The following is a 16,870-nucleotide window of genomic DNA, read 5'->3' as shown; positions in this document are numbered from 1 at the left end:
TGACCCCTGCTCTAGGCACATGAGGCTTGAGCAAGAGTCTTCAGCACTCAGTTCTCAGAGCACAGAGCGCCCCCTGGAATGACCCTGTTGTAAAAGCATGGTAACCTGGCCAGCCCTGGGAGCTGGAGTGACATCGCTTTGGTGCTGGAGGACCGTGATGGCTTGGCGTGGCCTCGGAGCATTCTCCCCTTGGCCACCCCCCTGAAAGTGTATTTACACCTAGGCCAGAGGATGGGTAAGGTAGCAGAGAGACCCCTGAAACCCGAAGGGAGGAAACAGGAGCTTCTGTGACTTTCCGCCTGAGGCCATGTTTGTGAGGGAGGGTGGCGGGCCCAGGGGGGAGTCTGATATCAGGCAGTGAGGGGGATATAAGAATTTGGGGTCTGAAGTTAGATAAACCTGCATCTTGAGCTTGAATCTTGGCTCTTCTATCTTATGTGTGACATGAACCAGGCCACTTTGATTCTCTGAACTTGGTTTCCTCATCAACAAATGGGAAAAGTAATTGTACCTGTCTCAGAAGATTGCTGTAAAAATTAAGCGAGAGAATTTATGTAAAGCAGTTAATTAGATAACTTGCCTAGATTATGTTAAGTGCATATTATCACCATCCTCGTGGCATTGGAAAAAATGAGCAACAGTAATAAACAGAGTGCGGGAAATGAAATGTGCTCTTCTCATGGGTCTCCTTGTAATGTCTCTCAGTCTTAGGCACACATCTGTGAGCTTTGAGAGAATACCTAGAGTTCTTGAGGGTCTTCGAAGTATGGACTGCAGGCGCCTGGGTGACTCAGTCGGTTAAGGATCTGCCTTCGGCTCAAGGTCATTATCCCAGGGTACTGGGATCGAGTCCCACATCGGGCTCCCAGTGGGGAGTCTGCTTCTCCCTCTCTCTGCCTCTGCCCCTCCCCCCGCTCTTGCGTACACTCTCCCCCCCTCAAATGAATAAATAAAATTTTAAAAAACAAAACCAAAAAGTATGAATTGCTTTCCCATTTAGGGCATGGGAGAAATCCTGGTATTGCAGTGCTGCTGTGAATGTGCGTGTGTGTGTGTGTGTGTGTGTGTGTGAGAGAGAGAGAGAGAGAGAGAGACCACTCAGCAGTGGTTGTACCTGACCCATCAAATCCACTTTTCTTCAGCAGGAAGACTGTGTGTCATTCTTTTCTTCTCCCTCAGTTGTAAAGGACCATTTGCCTTGAATGATGAATGAAGCTGCCTAAGTCCATCCTCAGAGCTCTCTCAGGCAGAGTTGGTTCCTGACCTGGTTGTTCTTGACTTATAAAGGGTTTCTAGCATATGCTTCAACAAGTCTAGTATTAGGAAACTATTCTTACCCAGTGCTGGAGACCAGTGCTTTTCTTCTTCTTCTCCCCCCCACCCTTTATCTTTTTTGTTTTGCTTTTAAGTCCTAAAACCCAATCTGTAAAACCAATCAAAGCAAGCCTGGGGGGCTGCCACTTCTGCGGTCTCCACCTCCTGCAGCAGCCCTGAAGACATTTCGTGTTTTTTTTTTTTTTTCAGTTGGGGTATTAAGAGTATATTTATTCTTTTTTTTTCTGTTTCTTTTTTATTATTATCATGTTATGTTAGTCACCATACAGTACGTTGTTAGTTTTTGATGTAGGGTTCCATGATTCATTGTTTGCGTGAAACACCCAGTGCTCCTTGCAGCACATGCCTGAAGGCCTTTCTAAGAAAGTCGGGAATACAGTTGACAAAACCCTGCAATCGGCTGACTGGTTTGACTCACCTTTTCATGCCTAGGACACTGTTCGGGCGAAAGGATTGGGCATGGCTGTGTAGTTAAGTAGCCCTGTCTCACGACACAGGTACCCCGGTACTCTAATCACAGGGCACTTGCTCGGGGGAGCCCCCCTTTCCAGCTGTTGCCTGAGCTGCGGCGGCCAAAGCTGCTGATGGGGGCCGACTGGACGTTGCGGGAGCACGGAGCTCATTATGTAATCAAGTGTTGTGGCCAGAGTGTGCTCAGGGGGCAACTGGGGGACTTTGGCGGCAGCGGTCAGGACATTGCATTAGTGCGTAAGACGCCCGCGTGCCAACTCCGGGGCCCTTTTACACAGCCGCTGGTTTACACGGCCTCCCTTATGGCAGAGCAGAGTTTGACATGTTTTTGCCTGCCCGTGCGACAGGCTGAGTGTGACCTGGACTTTATCCTGCTTTTTTGTTTGTTTTTCTCCCGCTCCAGGCTGCAGATGCACATGCTGAATGGAGCACTTCTGGCTCTGCTGTTCCCGGTTGTAAATACCCGGCTGGTAAGTTGCCTCTTGGAAGAACGTACTGCCAACATACAGACCGGTTATTTGCTCACTCCTTCACTGCCCCGTGCTTGCCCTCGGCTTGAGCTCATGTACCCATGTGAGCTTTAAAATACGTGTATATTTAATATTGCGGTTTGACATGGCCCTTCTCGGATGCCGGGGAGCTTGATAGGTAAGGTGTGGAGTACCTGATGGGACTCTGGGGCTGCATGAAGCGTTCAGGCCAGAACCAGGAGAGACCAAAAAAGCCTACAGGAGCTCTTGAGAGGTTTGGTGGAGAGAAGGGGGGGGTGGGAGCTCCACTTATTAGAGGATTCCAGGTGTTCTAAGGGGCTCTAGTTTGAACTCAGCCACATTGGCCCAGACTAATCTGATGGGGAGCCTCAAAGCCTGTCTGCTTTGCCAAGGGCCCCACTGGGCAAGAATTAGTTCCTTTCCTCCATTTACCCAAACCCGCAGGGCAGTCTGGGCCACCCCACACCCAGTGGCTAGCCAGTAGAATCCCACTGTAGCGGGGGGCTGAGTGTTAAACGAGCATAGAGAGAAGAAGGGGCTATAGGGCTGGGGTGGCAGGGCCCTGTCCTCAGACTCCTTCACGTGGGTCTGTGGAGAGATTAGCCAGCCATGTTAGAAAGCACAGGAAAAGAAACCACCTGTAAAATCCCTCCTACTTGTTTCTATGTTCATGACTTAAATTTGCCTCATGCATTAAAGATCATAGTTTAAATCTCAAAATGATAATCCTTCCTCTTTGGAGAGCATTTTATAGTTTACAAGGTCTTTTCACATGACAGCTGTGTGAGGTAGATAAGGGCAAGTATTATGGCCTCTTGTTACAGAGGAAGACACTGACGTTCAGGGAGTCACACAAGTTCTAAGTGGCAGAGTTAGGAGTGGAGAAGCCTCTAGATCCTATAAGCACAGCTATACTTCACTCTCTCCAAAAATGTAGTCACACCTCTCCCACAAATACTCATGTGTACCCCCTGATTGTTATGTTTTTAGGTGCCTATTGCACATCAATAGAAATTGAAAGAAAAAACATTCATCTAAAGCAGTGATTTTGAACCCAGGCTCAAAATTTTGCTCCAGGCTCACCTAGGGGTACTTAAAAAACAAAACGAAACAGTGAACAACAACAATGAAAAACAAATAAACCAAAATGATTGATGCCCTGGCCCCTCCCTTGGAGTGTCTGAGTTCTTGATCTGTGACACAGTCTGGGCACAGTGTTTTTAAAACACGTTTCTAATGTGGAGCTGCAGTCGAGGACCAGCAATTTCGTGCAGTGGCTCGGAAACTTAATGTCTGTCCGTAGCCATTCACCCGAGGAAATGGCTAAGAAACGCAGCTTGCCAGACCTCATCCCCAGAAAGCCTTATGATTAAGAGGATCTGGAGTGATACCAGGAAATGAGCATTGGTAATAAGTCTCCAGGTAATGTCGACTGCTGGGGAATCAGCATTTTAGGTGATCGTGATTCCAAGTTACTCCACCCGCGCAACTCCAGATGTGGTCTGAGGAACAGCCTCAGGTGGCTGCTGCCTGTTAGAAATGCAGAATTTTAGGCCCTGCCTCAGACTTGCTGCATTTTAACAGGTGGCTTAGAGGGCCTCCCCCCTTTCTTCCAAGAGCCCAAAGCATCTTGTAGAGAGACCGCAGGACTTCCCGAGGGGGGGAATGCCGGGGTGCGAGAGGGGCAGGCAGTATCGTCTCTGTCACGATAGGCTGGGCACACTTGGTTCCGTGTTCCCCTGTGAGCTGGGATCAGCAGGCACAGGCTGCTAGCTTAGCTACCTTTGCTCCCCCTTCCGTATTCCCCGCAGTACATGACTTGCCTGACTTGACGTCAGCCGAGTCCTTCAGCAGGACTCCTGCTTTGGTCTCAGAGCTGCAGGGGAGAGGACCGAAGAATGGTGCCAAGCAAACACATTGGAAATGGATTCTTCACGGGCTCAGGGCTGTGGAGCAGGGCTGGAGGTGCCGTCTGCTCCCTGCCTGTGGAGGTCCCAAGCTCAGGCAGAGATGTGGGTCCAGGGCTGTCTTATCCCATCTGTCTGCTCACCCTGTCACCGTTTTCTCAGATGAAGAGGTCAGGCAGATAAAAAGCTGCTCTCCTTCACTTTCAGCAGCTCTGTCGGATTCCAGGAAGGGGTGGTGCACCAGAAAACTCCCCTTCTGCATCCCCCGGGGCTCGTACAGTCAGGGACCCTGAGTCTGAGAGCTTCCAGCCCACAGCTCTGGCCCATCTCTGCCATCGGGTGAGGCGGATGTGGTTCCTCAAAACAGGTCACCCGCATCCCTCTTCCTAGTGCGACCTTCTCCCCAAGGAAAGCCAGATAGTCTTCTCCTTGCAGAACCACTGAGCATCTGCAGATGCGATGATTCCCATCGTGTGAGCTTGAAAATAAAGCCCCCGCCCAAGCCCATTCATACATCTGAAGTTTTCCTTCAGCCGGTATTGTTACAGCACAGTGGCATTTCTGTACTAGGCCAGCTGACACTTCCGGAGTGTTTACTGTGCACCCGGTACTGTTCTTAGTGCCCTCTGTGGGCTAATGTATTTGATCCTCACAATAAACTTCTGAGGCAAGGCACTGATAATTATCCCCAAGATCAAGGTGCCGGCAGGATTGGTTATCTCTGAAGCCTCTCTCTTTGGCATGCAGATGGCTGCCATCTTGATGCCTTTTCCACATGGTCTTTTCTCTGTGCATGCACATCCCTAGTGCCTCTCTGTGCGTCCAAATTTCCTCCTCTTCTAAGGACACCAGTCAGGTTGGATTAGGGCCCACCTAATGGCCTCCTTTTAACCTACTCACTTCTTTAAAGGAGGTGTTTCCAAATATAGTCACAGTCTGAGATCAGCCCTTCAACACATGAATTTTGGTGGGGACATAATTCAGCCTGTAACAGCTTTCTGCTCTGTTCAAAAAACAGTGTTACTCTCGTCTCCTCTCCTTCCCTCCCTTCCTTCTCTTTCTCCCTCTCCCCTTCTTCCCCTTTCTCATGGCAGATTTGCTATTATAGTTTCTGTAACACCTATTATTTTCTGAATACATATCAAGCGATAGTCAACTAGCTCATCAGGAATGTTCAAGTAACTTTCCTTAACACTGAAACTTCCTTGATGAGCTTAATGAGTGATTCCAATCACCCGGGTAAATAATCTTGGTGCCCTTTTTTCTAAAATGAAGCTGAGAAAAGCTCAGGGTGATGGCTCCATTTGCATGTGTCTTGTCAACTGGCTTTGGCTTGGTTATTTTAAATGGTTGGGACCCCTCCTGGGCTACTTCTGGCCGTTCAGACTTTTTACTTTGCAACCCCTTAGTTGAGCTCAGATTGACTTAAAATAAGACACAGGAAGACAGGCAACTCTTTCTTAAGCCTGATGATCCAGTTAGGTAGGAACTTAGCTTTTGACTTCTCTTTGCTCTTTCTTCTTGACCCTTTATCTTTTTCATCTTCTTTTGTTTTTCTGAGTAATAATCTGGAAACAAGGAAAAGAAAATGAGCTAGCGTGTGTGTAACACATCACACACACACTCACATATATAAGGACAGAGAAGGGGGGAGTTCCAGGAAGTTGCCACGGTCTGCTAAAGGATTCGGGGTCTTCAGTGCATTTCCATTTGCTGTGCTCTGTCCTGTGACTTACTGGCACTGGGATTTGCAGACCAGCTAGAGAATGCCCGGGTCCCAGTTTCTCCTGGCTCTCCATCCTATCAGCTGACACCTTGGGGGAAGGAACATGTATTCCAACGGCTCATATTATAAGGAAATGCTCTTTGCTGCCAGGATTCTAGAGAAGGTCTTTTTCTGCCTTCAGAAGGTGTGTCTTAAGGGCAATCTTTCTTTTGCCCCTTGGAGGGAAGGAGAGGAAATGCATCATGGAACTATTGATTATTAGATTAGCAGGGAGCTAAAAGCTTGTCTGGTCTCATCTTAGCTTCTAGAGGGGGTCCTTAGGAGGATAAACACCTTGCCTTAGAAGCCAAGGTGAGTACCCCTAAAATCCAGGTCTCCTGACTCAGACTTCAGAGCTCTTTTCCTGTCCTATGAGTGGAGTTCAGTGCAAGTTTGAAAGCTGGTGGGTCCAGATGCGGGAAATGCTTCTTAGCTTCTGTCCATCTAGAAGAGTTGGGTCATAGGTTTCTTTGAGAAGCTGAAGAAGACTGTAGCACCTCTTTCCAGGTAAATGCACAAACACAATTTTGCACATAATTTCAGGAGACTGTCACCTGCTGTCTCCACCCCACTGGAGGTGGTGGTGAGGCCGGGTTCCTTATCTATTGCCTGTGACTTAGCAAAACATAACATATTCTAGGCCCAAACGCCTTCTGGAAAGTGAAAGCCAGGAGCTGGGAGCTAAGTAGGGTGCCCATGGAACCTGGTTACATATTAGATTTTCAGTTCCATCTCTTACCTTGCGAGGTTGATCTGGTCCTCAGAGGGAGGCACTGGGCATAAGCTGTATCCTCAGCCCTGTACCTTTTGTCCTCAAATGCCCATGAGAGTTCCTTCTAAATGCAGAGTGTTCTGAGCAAGGGAGAGTGGAAACAGAAAACAAACTTAAAACACCGTATCAGCCCCCTTCCCAGACTGAAGACTCTGGCCCGGCCTATATTTGTGATTGTAGCCATCTGTCTTCTATGAGAATAATAATAAGAAGAATGGTAATGATTCTTTTCATCAAGCTCCTTTCTTCTTCAAGGCCCGAAGCCTTGTGTATATTATTATCTCATTATCAAAATTGCCCATTATTATGCATCGCTGTTGATCTCCCGTGTGAATTCTTTTTTCCCCTCCTTTCGCATTCTTCCCCTTTTGCCTGGCTCCTTTGCTGTTAGATCATTCTCTTGAATGTCCCTAACTCTGAGACCAAGTGGAAGGGCTTGGTAATGATTTTTTTCATTATTGGGGCGGCTCCCCAGCTTCCACAGTCATTATCTTCATGTTCTCAAGATGCAACTTCGCCACTGGCACACCTTGTCCCCATGTGTGCCTCTTGGAAAACTTTGCTTTCACCAAGGCAAATAGGCTTGAGAATCTTACTCATTGCTAATTGGCACATTGAAATGTGCTAATTGACCTAGAAAAGTTATTTCTGTGCCTGGCGAATTGAGCTATTTAAAAAACTTATAGTTTGGATTTTGGACCTCAACTAGGGACAGAATGTCCCTTTGCTTTCCTGAGAGTACTTAAATTATGAAAAGCTTGGTTTCACAAGAGGCCTTCACTTTCTGAAGAATCGGTGTGGGCAAAATTGTGCCTCGGATGCGGAGAAGAGTCTGGTGTTCCTGGGCCAAAGTAAACCAAATAGATGCTAGGGACTGTTCTAGAATATGTCTAATCACCGCCTTTATTTTAAGATTAATCTTGGAGAGTCCTCTGTCCTCCATGAATCCAGCCCAATCATATAGGCCATCCAGACTTTGATGGAGCACATGTTGGCATGATATACTGTGCTGTAAGCTGCAGGGGTTGCAGAAACGGCCAGGGTGCGTTCCTGGCCCTCTAGGAACTTGCAGCTCAGTTAGGAAGATAAGGCATAAATTATGGCAGCATTAGAATTGAAATCATGAAAAATGTATATCGCAAGGCAATTCAGGCTTAATTGCTAAATTGCAATCGTTCCAAGTTCTGAGATGGGAAGAAGATTAATGTTAGCATTTATCAGGCACCTACTGTGTGTCAGGTAATTTACATATGTTATCATTTAACTTGCACAAGAGCCCCATTTTACCTATGATGAAATTGGGATTCAGAGAGGTTAAATGACTTGCTCAGAGTTACATGGTTTCTTTTTCTTTTCTTTCTTTTTTTTTTTTTTTAAGATTTTCTGTATTTGAGAGAGAGAGAATGAGAGAGAGAGAACATGAGAGGGGGGAGGGTCAGAGGGAGAAGGTTGCCTCCTGGAGAGCCCAGTGGATTAAGTGGTCCAAAAAAGCTTCAGGGAGAAAGCAAGCCCCAGCTGAGCCCCAAAGGGCGATAGGGCGAGTGGACTATGCGTGCAGTTGCAGAGGCGCAAAGCAGTTCAACGAAGGGCATGCGATGGCCGGGGCCCAGGGGTGGGATACTGCACATTTATCACCTCACGCTCACCACTGAGATTCTGAGGAGCAGGAAGGAGAATCAGAACTCTGGTGGTATGTATAGACATGGTCACTTATTTGCAGGCCACCAGAAGATCTCCATAACACTGCTTCTGTTACGTCTTTTCACCCTTTATCATCGTGTTTAGATTCTTGTGCATTTCTTCTCTTTTCCACCTCTACTGATAAGAATTCCTTACAGGGTGGGACTAAGCGACCAGAGAAGCTCTTGCACGAGTATCTCACCCTAGTGTATTAAGAATATGGATGTCGGGAGCGAGGGTAGGGATGCAGGTTCCTGTCCTGGCTGCGCTCCTCCCACGTGCGTGTGCACGTGTGCGCATGCCCCTGCCTGTGTCTGTGTGTGTGTGCGTGCGTGTGTGAAAAAGAGAGGGAAAGAGGGAGAGGGAGGGAACTTGGCCAAGTTACTTGACTATCGTGGACCACAGTTCTCCCATCTATGAAATGAAGATGATAGCCGTGCTTTACCTCCTAAAGCTATCCTGCGGATTAAGTCGTTAATGTGGATAAAGCTTGTAGCCCAGCACCTGGCAAACAGGAAGCGCTCAATCAGTGTTAGCTGTTAGTATTGGCTGGGATCCTCACAAAAGTCCTGTGAGGTGGAATTAGCATAACCGTTTTACAGATTGGGTCCTCCAAAGTTGTTTTTTAAGATTTTCTTCATTCACTTGAGAGAGACGGAGAGAGCGCGCAAGCAGGGTGAGAGGAAGAGGGAGAAGCAGACTCCCCGCTGAGCCAGCCCGGACCCCAATGTGGGGCTCAGTGTGGGGCTCAATGTGGGGCTCGATCTCAGGACCCGGAGATCACGACCCAAGCTGAAGGCAGGTGTCCAACCATCTGAACCACCCAGGCGTCCCTGAGCCCTCCAAAGTTTTGAGTAGCTTGTATAGAGACACAGAGATGGAACTGGCCTGAGAGCTTTGGTCTTTCTGATACAAAGCTCATGGACTTCCTCCTCTTTCCTAATTACTTAGATTGATTTTCAAGTATTGAGCCAAATCAACTCTTTGTGGTAAATTTTATACAATACCCATTAGAGATTTGGGGGATTGATTATACTTTTAGGACTTTTTAAAATAAAAAGAGGATATGGTCATTGAAAAACCAATAGGAATATAGAGAAAGCTAATCATTTTACCCACCAATGTTCAATCCTGCCCCTCCCCCTGCCCCAGGGGTAAGTTGCGATAAAGGCTTGTGTATCTTTCTACATTTTTCTTTTGCTCATAAATGCAAAGAAAGATTTTCATATTTCTAGGGTTGTTAGTTATTAGGGTTTAGGTTTCCTACACAATTGGCATTACACAGTAAACATTGCTCCGGTGTATTTTCCTTTAACCTAAATCAGTAGGTAATCAGCAATCTTTGCAGATAATGGATGTAACTCATTCTTCTCTAATGGCTGCTTAGCACTCCGTAGTTTAGTTGGACTGTATATTCAGCCAGTCCTCGGGTTCCCAGCACTACACCATAACTAGTCTCGCTGGACAAGGATAGAGTCTTTCGTGGTATTTGTTCCCTGTAGGACCTTGCACCTAATATATGGTTAAGTATCCACAGAGAGAGTAAGTGAATTAGTCAGCCAATCTAAACCTCTGTCTTGCTTAGGGAAATCCCGGGGATCCCTCTCACACGTGTCCTGAGATATTGAGAGTGAGGACAGAGGGATGATAGATGATATTTTTTCCCAGGTGAATTATTTTTTAAACCACTTAAAATAACGATGTTTTCCTGAGTACAGCAAAAGACATGTTTACTGGTGAAAATTTGTGAAATACAGAAAAGTATAAGTGAAAAATAACCATCAATGCAAAGGTGATTATTTTTCAATACATTTTATTTTAAGACTCTTTTACTTATTTGAGAGAGAGAGCGAGCACAAGCAGGGAGAGCGGCAGGCAGAGGGAGAGGGAGAAGCAGGCTCCACACGGGGCTCCGTCCCAGGACCCTGAGTTCATGACCTGAGCCAAAGACAGACGCCGAACCAACTGAGCCACTCAGGCGCCCCTTTTCAATACATTTAAAAAACAACAGCAAAAAGCATGAGACGTTCGTGCCTTTGTCTTTACAAATGTATAACTGCTGTATTTACAAAAATAATATCCGTTCGTAATGGGGAAAAAAATAGAGAATACAGAGAAACACCAGAATAAAGCACATCACTGAGCAACCACTGGTAAACATTGCTGCGTATTCTCGGTATTCTGTCTCTGCGCAGATGTTAAGAGTTGGTCCCGTGTAGGGGTCACAAGTGCCGACCCTGGAGCCACCCCATCTGTGGTTTTGTGGCTGGCTCCTCTGCCTTTAGCCATGTGACCTTGCAAAAGTTAACTCACTTCTGTGAACTCATTTTCTCATCTATAAAATGGTGCCCCGGTGAATGGATATCTCCATGTGTGGTGAGCACCTCGCGAGTGCCTGGCACATAGTGTCAAATGCTGCTGTTGTTCCTGCTATCCCCAATATTATCTTAGAAATCGAGGGGCATTCCTACTGGCACGTGCTTTTTGTGATGTGTGTCTTCAGAACTTCGGCGCCGGCTCCTTAAACTGTTGGGTGATGGTGAAGTAAAGGGGGCTTTGTTTCTGAATTAGCCATGCTGAGCAAGATTAAAATTCCCTGGCAGGCTTCCTTTTCCACACTAACAGCACCTTTGTTTTTTGCATTGTTTCAAAGACAGCCTGTTTGATTTGAGAACCGGCCAGCTCTCTCTTCTCCATTCTGACAGGTGAATCGGGCCCCCTCCTGGCTTTTCTTCCTATTTGAAGAAAATGTCCAGACCTTTGGGGTTGCCCGTGAGGCCCCAGCCCTGAAGCCCGTGGAGGGAGGGGCTGCAGGGAGCGAGAGTACCAGGCCGGAGGCTTTTTGCCTCCAGAGCTTGCTAGTTCTCTGCCTTTTGTTTCATTTTCTTAAAATGGGATTAGAAGTGCCAGCCTCCAGCGGTTGTAACCAATGCTTCTCATCCAACCTGGAGCCACTAACCCCAGGCAGCGTATCTTTAGGCAGTAAGAGCCTTATCTGGTGGGTGATACCACTCTCTCCAGTCTGTGGACCAGTTGTTCTTTTTTTTTTTAATTTTATTTATGAGAGAGAGAACAACGAGCACACGAGGAAGAGGAGGGGCAGAGGGAGAGGGAGAAGCAGACCCCCCTGAGCAGGGAGCCTGCTGAGCACAGAGCCTGATGTGGGGCTCCATCCCAGGACCCTGAGATCATGACCTGATCCAAAGGCAGACGCTTTACCGACTGAGCCACCCAGGTGCCCCTGTGGACCAGTAGTTTCTTAACCCGGGCTGCATAGTTAGAAACACCAGAGCCAATTTAAAAACATACCCATTTTCAAAAAGCACCCCAGGTAAGCTGGTGTGCAGCCAGAGCAGCTCTGCCCTGCACCCCACTCCGGGCCCAACCTGCCGCTGAGTGCCACTTGGAGCTTTGAATGCGGTAATGTCACTTCATCGAGCCTCCCATTTCCTTGTTTGTCAAATGGGATTAGTAATATCTGCTCTCTACCTCACAGATAGCTTATGAAGAAGAGATAACCGATAACACAAGATAACAAAGAGATAGCAAAGAGCTTTGGAAGGTTAAAAGCACTGCACAAATGAGTACTTGCCTTGTTATCTCTCCCGTCAGTCACTTTTTAAGGGGGGTTTACTTAGGATGTAATTCACACAGCATAAATCTATCCTTTTAAAATGTACAATTCAATATTTTAGTGTATTCCCAGAGTTGTGCAGTCATCATCACTATATTTAATTTTAGAACATTGTTGTCATCCCCCAAAGCTTCTTTGTATACCTGTTGGTAAGGAAACATTTTACTCCACCTTCAGTATTCTTCTGGCTGGTCTAAGAATTAAATTGACGCAAGACGATTGACAGGAATAAAAAATTCCTTAGTACATACAGAGGTCTCATAAATATGGGACCTTAGGAAGTGACCAAGAGGCAGCTTTTATACTTTTTAGACAAAGAAACCATAAATTTGTAAGGAATTGACAAGACAAAGAAAACTTATGTTTGAGAGCTTTAATTTGTAAGGAATTCTAAACAGAATTTGGGCTGGGGTAGTAAATTACTAAAAGTAATAAAATTGGTTTATATAGGCTTCTTTGGCTCTGGATTCATTGTCTTTGCTGATAAGGATGTCTCTCTACTTTTCTGGGGCAGGGAAGGTACCTGTCACATGGAAAATGTATTTCCCGCTTTCTGGAGACAAAAGGCGGGGAGTCAGAGTTTTCTTGTGCTGTTTCTTAAGTAACTTTAATTTAAAATAATCATTATGCTACTGTGGCATATCTTGGGGCCGCTGCCCTGGACCCCCAGTACCCATTAGTGGTGTCTCTCTACTCTCCCCTCTCCAGGATCTTGCCACTGCTAATCGACTCTCTGTCTTCATGGATTTGCCTATTCTGGACATTTCATTTAATTGGAATCATATAATTTGTGGCCTTTTCTAAATGACTTCTTTCGTTCAACATAAAATTTCAAGTTCATCCATTGTTGTTGGTGCACGTATCAGTACTCCATTCTTATTTATGGGCGAATAATATTCCTTTGCATGATACACCACATTTTGTTTATCCATTTATCCCCTGATGGTCATTTGGGTTGTTTCCACCTTTTGGCCATTGTGACTAATGCCACTGTGATCATTCTTGTAATGTCAGCTTTTGGGTAGATACCTAGAAGTGGAATTGTTGGATCATATGGTAACTCTGTTTTTTAACCTTTTGAAGAGCTGCCAGGTTGCTCTCCAAAGTGGCTGTGCAGTTTTATATTCCTACCAGCAGTGTATGGGGTTCCAGTTTCTCTGCATTCTCGCCAACACTCTGTATTGTTGGACCTTTTTAATTAGAACCATCCTAGTGGGTGTGAAGTGATGTGTCACTGTAGATTTGATTTGCATTTCCTTGATGATGAATGATGTTGAACACCTTTTCATGTATTTATTGGCCATTTGTATATTTTCTCTGGCGAAATGTCTTTTCAAATTCTTTCCCATTTTTTGTTGGGTTATTTGTTTTTTATTGTTGTGACAGTTCTTATGGATACTAGACTCTTATCAGATATGCGATTTGAAATATTTTCTCCCATTCTGTGGGTTGTCTTTGCATTTTATTTACGGTCTCCTTTGAAACACAAAGTCTTTAAACTCTGATGAAGTCAAATCTCTAATTTTTCTTTGGCTGCTTGTGATTTTGGCATCCTGTCTAAGAAACTGTTGCCTAATCCACTGCCACGAAGTCTTATGACTGTTTTCTCATACGAGTTTCATGGCGGTAGCTCTTACATTTAGGTCTATGATCCATTTCAAGTTAATTTTTATATGTAGTGTGAGGAAGGGGTCCAAATTCATTCTTTTGCATATGGATATCTAGTTGTCCTGGCACCATTTGTGGTGGAATTCTTTCCTGTTGAAATGTCTTGGAACCCTTGTCAAAACTCATTCAAAAATAAAAGTAAGGGTTTATTTCTGGGCCATCAGTTCTATCCCATTGATGTATATGTCTCTCCTTATGCCAGCACCACTCTGTCTTGATTATTGTAGTTTTGTGGAAAGCTTTGAAACCGGCAAGTGTGAGTCCTCCAGATTTGTTCATTTTTTTCAAGATTGTTTTGGCCATTTTGTTGCCCTGCATTTCCATATGAATTTCAGGGTCAATCTTGTCAATTTCTGCAAAGCAGTCATAGGGGTAGCATTGAATGTAGATCAGTTTGAAGAATATCGCTCTCCTAGCAATATTAAGCCCTCCAATCCGTGAACATAAGATGTGTTCTATCTGTGTATTTAGGTCTTCTTTAATTTTTTCAATGATGTTTTCTAGTCTTTAGAGCATGGGTTTTACCCTTCTTTTGTTATACCTATTCTTATGTATTTTCTTTTATTTAAGAGAGAGAGAGCAAGAGAGAGCATGAGCAGGGCAGACGGTGAGGGAGAAGCAGGCTCCCCGCTGAGCAGGGAGCCTGACATGGGGCTCCATCCCAGGACCCTGGGATCATGACCTGAGCCGAAGGCAGATGCTTAACCACCTGAGCCACCCAGGCGCCCCTGTATTTTATTCTTTTTAATGGTATTGCAAATGGAATTGTTAATTTCACTTTCAGATTGCTTTTTGCTACTCCAGAAATACAGTTCATTTTTTCTGAATTGATCTTGTATCCTGCAGCCTTTCAAAACTCATTTATTACTGCTAATATTTGTGTGTGTGTGTGTGTGTGTGTGTGTGTGTGTGTGTGTATTTTTCAAGTTTTTTTTTTATAGATAAGATCATGTCATCTGCAGATAGAGGTGGTTTTACTTCTCCTTTCCCATCTGGATGCCTTGTATTTGTTCTTCTTGCCCAGTTGCCCTGGCTGGAACTTTTAGTACAGTGTCGAATAGAAATGTCAAGAGAGGACATCCTTGTCTTTCCTCGTCTTAGAGGGAAAGCATCAGTCTTTCATCATCGAGTAGGATTTTAACTGTGGGTTTTTCACCGATGCCCTTATCAGGTTGAAGAGGTGTCTTCAGCGACCTTTATTAAATGTTTACTATTGGAGAACTGTGGTTGGTAGGCTATTGCTTGATGTGGAATTACTTAGTCATTCAAAGTTTGGAATTACTTTAGGTGAGAAAATGTCACTTCGTCCCAAAGGAGGCATTGTAATACTTCAGGGGCTCAGAGTCATCTACATTCAAATTAAAATATGAAAGCTTAAGCATATTTGGAAGAACAGATAAAGCTAATAGAGTTTCTCTTAAATTACAGTGATACTGCATTGCCCTGAGAGAATTAAAGGCAAGTGAAATGATACTTCAGTGCTGGCATATTAGTAGCTTATGGAACAGCAGCTGGTTACAGAATAGCTCGAATGCTTAGTGTAGGTCTATGAGTCAGGTCAGACCACCGTAATAGATGTAAATGTCTCTTACAAAGGGTAACGTACTCCATTTTCAGAGTTGCTTTTTTGTCTCCAGTTGTCTTCAAAATAACTGGCTTAGAATAACCTATTTGTCAAAGAGGCATATCTTGGGGTGGCAAAGTTTGCTCCCCTGCAGAAACAACGAGATTAAGTAATCCACCTAAAGGCATTGAGCTAGTGAGTGGCCAACTTGCAAATTAGAACCCATGTTTCTGTTTCCAAAGCCCATTCTCTTTTCCCTCCACCACCCCACCTTCCGTACTGTATCCCAAGTCCTTGACACTCAAAGTGTAGTCCACCGGCCAGCAGAATCGGCCTCCCCTGGGAACTTACTAGAAATTCGGTCTTGGGCCCCATCGTAGACCTATAGCCTGCATTTTAACAAGCTCCCCTGGAGATTGGTGTGCACGGGAAATTTTCAGAAGACCTGGGAAGCAAGATTGAGAGGAAGCAAATGACCAATACAGTGTAAAAAGGAGCAAAGGCAGCTCAGTCCTACTCGGCTCTCGTTCTGCTATCGTTCTGTCCTTTAAGGAGACCTATCTTCTAGCAGGTGTGCGTGGAACATACATGGTAAAAAATGGAGGCCTTCCTGATCGGGGATCCAGCTGTTGTAACTGAGGCCTAAACTATAGGGCTTGACAAAAATTGAGGTATTTTGTACTTTACGGTATGTTATACCTCAACAAAAAAGAAAGTAAAAAATTAGGACCCGAAATCCTAAAATCCACTGCAGGTAAATTTTACAATTCGTAGAGTATAAATAGGTGAGGTGACCTAAAGTAAGGTTGAATAGTTATTTTGAGTTTTGAAAGGAGCAAAGGTTAAATACTGGGTGTTCTAGATCTGGGAGATTCATCAGAGCCTCCAGCCAAACTGAGGAACATCGTATGAGGCACTTGGTCTCTGGCCACATGGAACAGGACCAGGAGCCAGCATAGGTTCCCCAAAATACATTATTGTGAAATTTACCACGTTTTGTTTTGATAGGATTACTCCAATGTTAATTAGGGGAAACCAGAGTATAATCTGGGTGTTGGTAAGTCATTTTCCCAAGAACTAAGCTAGACAAGCTAGAGAAAACGAAGGTCTCAGTAATGGACAGTGCAGTTACAGGGCTTCACCGTTTGTTGAACTAATTTACGGAGTTGGTGGCAACTCAGATCAAGGCACAGAGGACTCCCCGAAGGGTCAGATTTGCTTGTGTCCCAAAGCTGGGAAAGATGGCTAGGTCAGGTGACAGTTTCAATATTCCAGAACATCCTGACAGGTAGCACCTGAAGAACAGAAAGGAAATTTTATAGGAGTCAAGGTAAAGCTCAAATACTTGCTTTAAAAAATCAACTGGATCCTAGCACTTTCGAGCTTGGGAGGTCCTGAGAAATTCAGGTAATCTACCTACGTCATATTGCACGTGATAGAGCCCAGAGAAGGGGAACGACTATGTCGTATGGTCAGTGAGCAACAGCGTTAAGGCCTGGAGCTCAGGTCTCCTGACTCCCAGACCAGTGCTCTTTCTGCTTCCCCTGTTACATAAGCACTGAATGGGATGCTCAGTGTGTGTG

General features: G+C 45.2%; 1 protein-coding gene across 14 annotated transcripts in view; it reads left to right on the top strand.

Moving 5' to 3' along the window:
* The window catches only part of TMEM164 (transmembrane protein 164), a 178,671-nt gene that overhangs the window by 90,299 nt on the left and 71,502 nt on the right, over window positions 1-16,870 (top strand). For all 14 annotated transcript variants that reach the window (XM_087860110.1, XM_087860107.1, XM_045805042.2 and 11 more), the window contains one exon: window positions 2,210-2,276. In XM_087860110.1, the coding sequence (XP_087716236.1) occupies window positions 2,210-2,276 (67 nt within the window). The remainder of the gene's footprint in view (window positions 1-2,209; window positions 2,277-16,870) is intronic.

The sequence above is a fragment of the Ursus americanus genome, chromosome X (genome assembly GCF_024610735.1).
Source record: "Ursus americanus isolate L20-20 chromosome X, mUrsAme1.1.p, whole genome shotgun sequence".
Lineage (NCBI taxonomy): Eukaryota > Metazoa > Chordata > Mammalia > Carnivora > Ursidae > Ursus > Ursus americanus.
The sequence above is the reverse complement of the archived record's forward strand: the minus strand, read 5'-3'. Positions and strand labels throughout refer to the sequence as shown.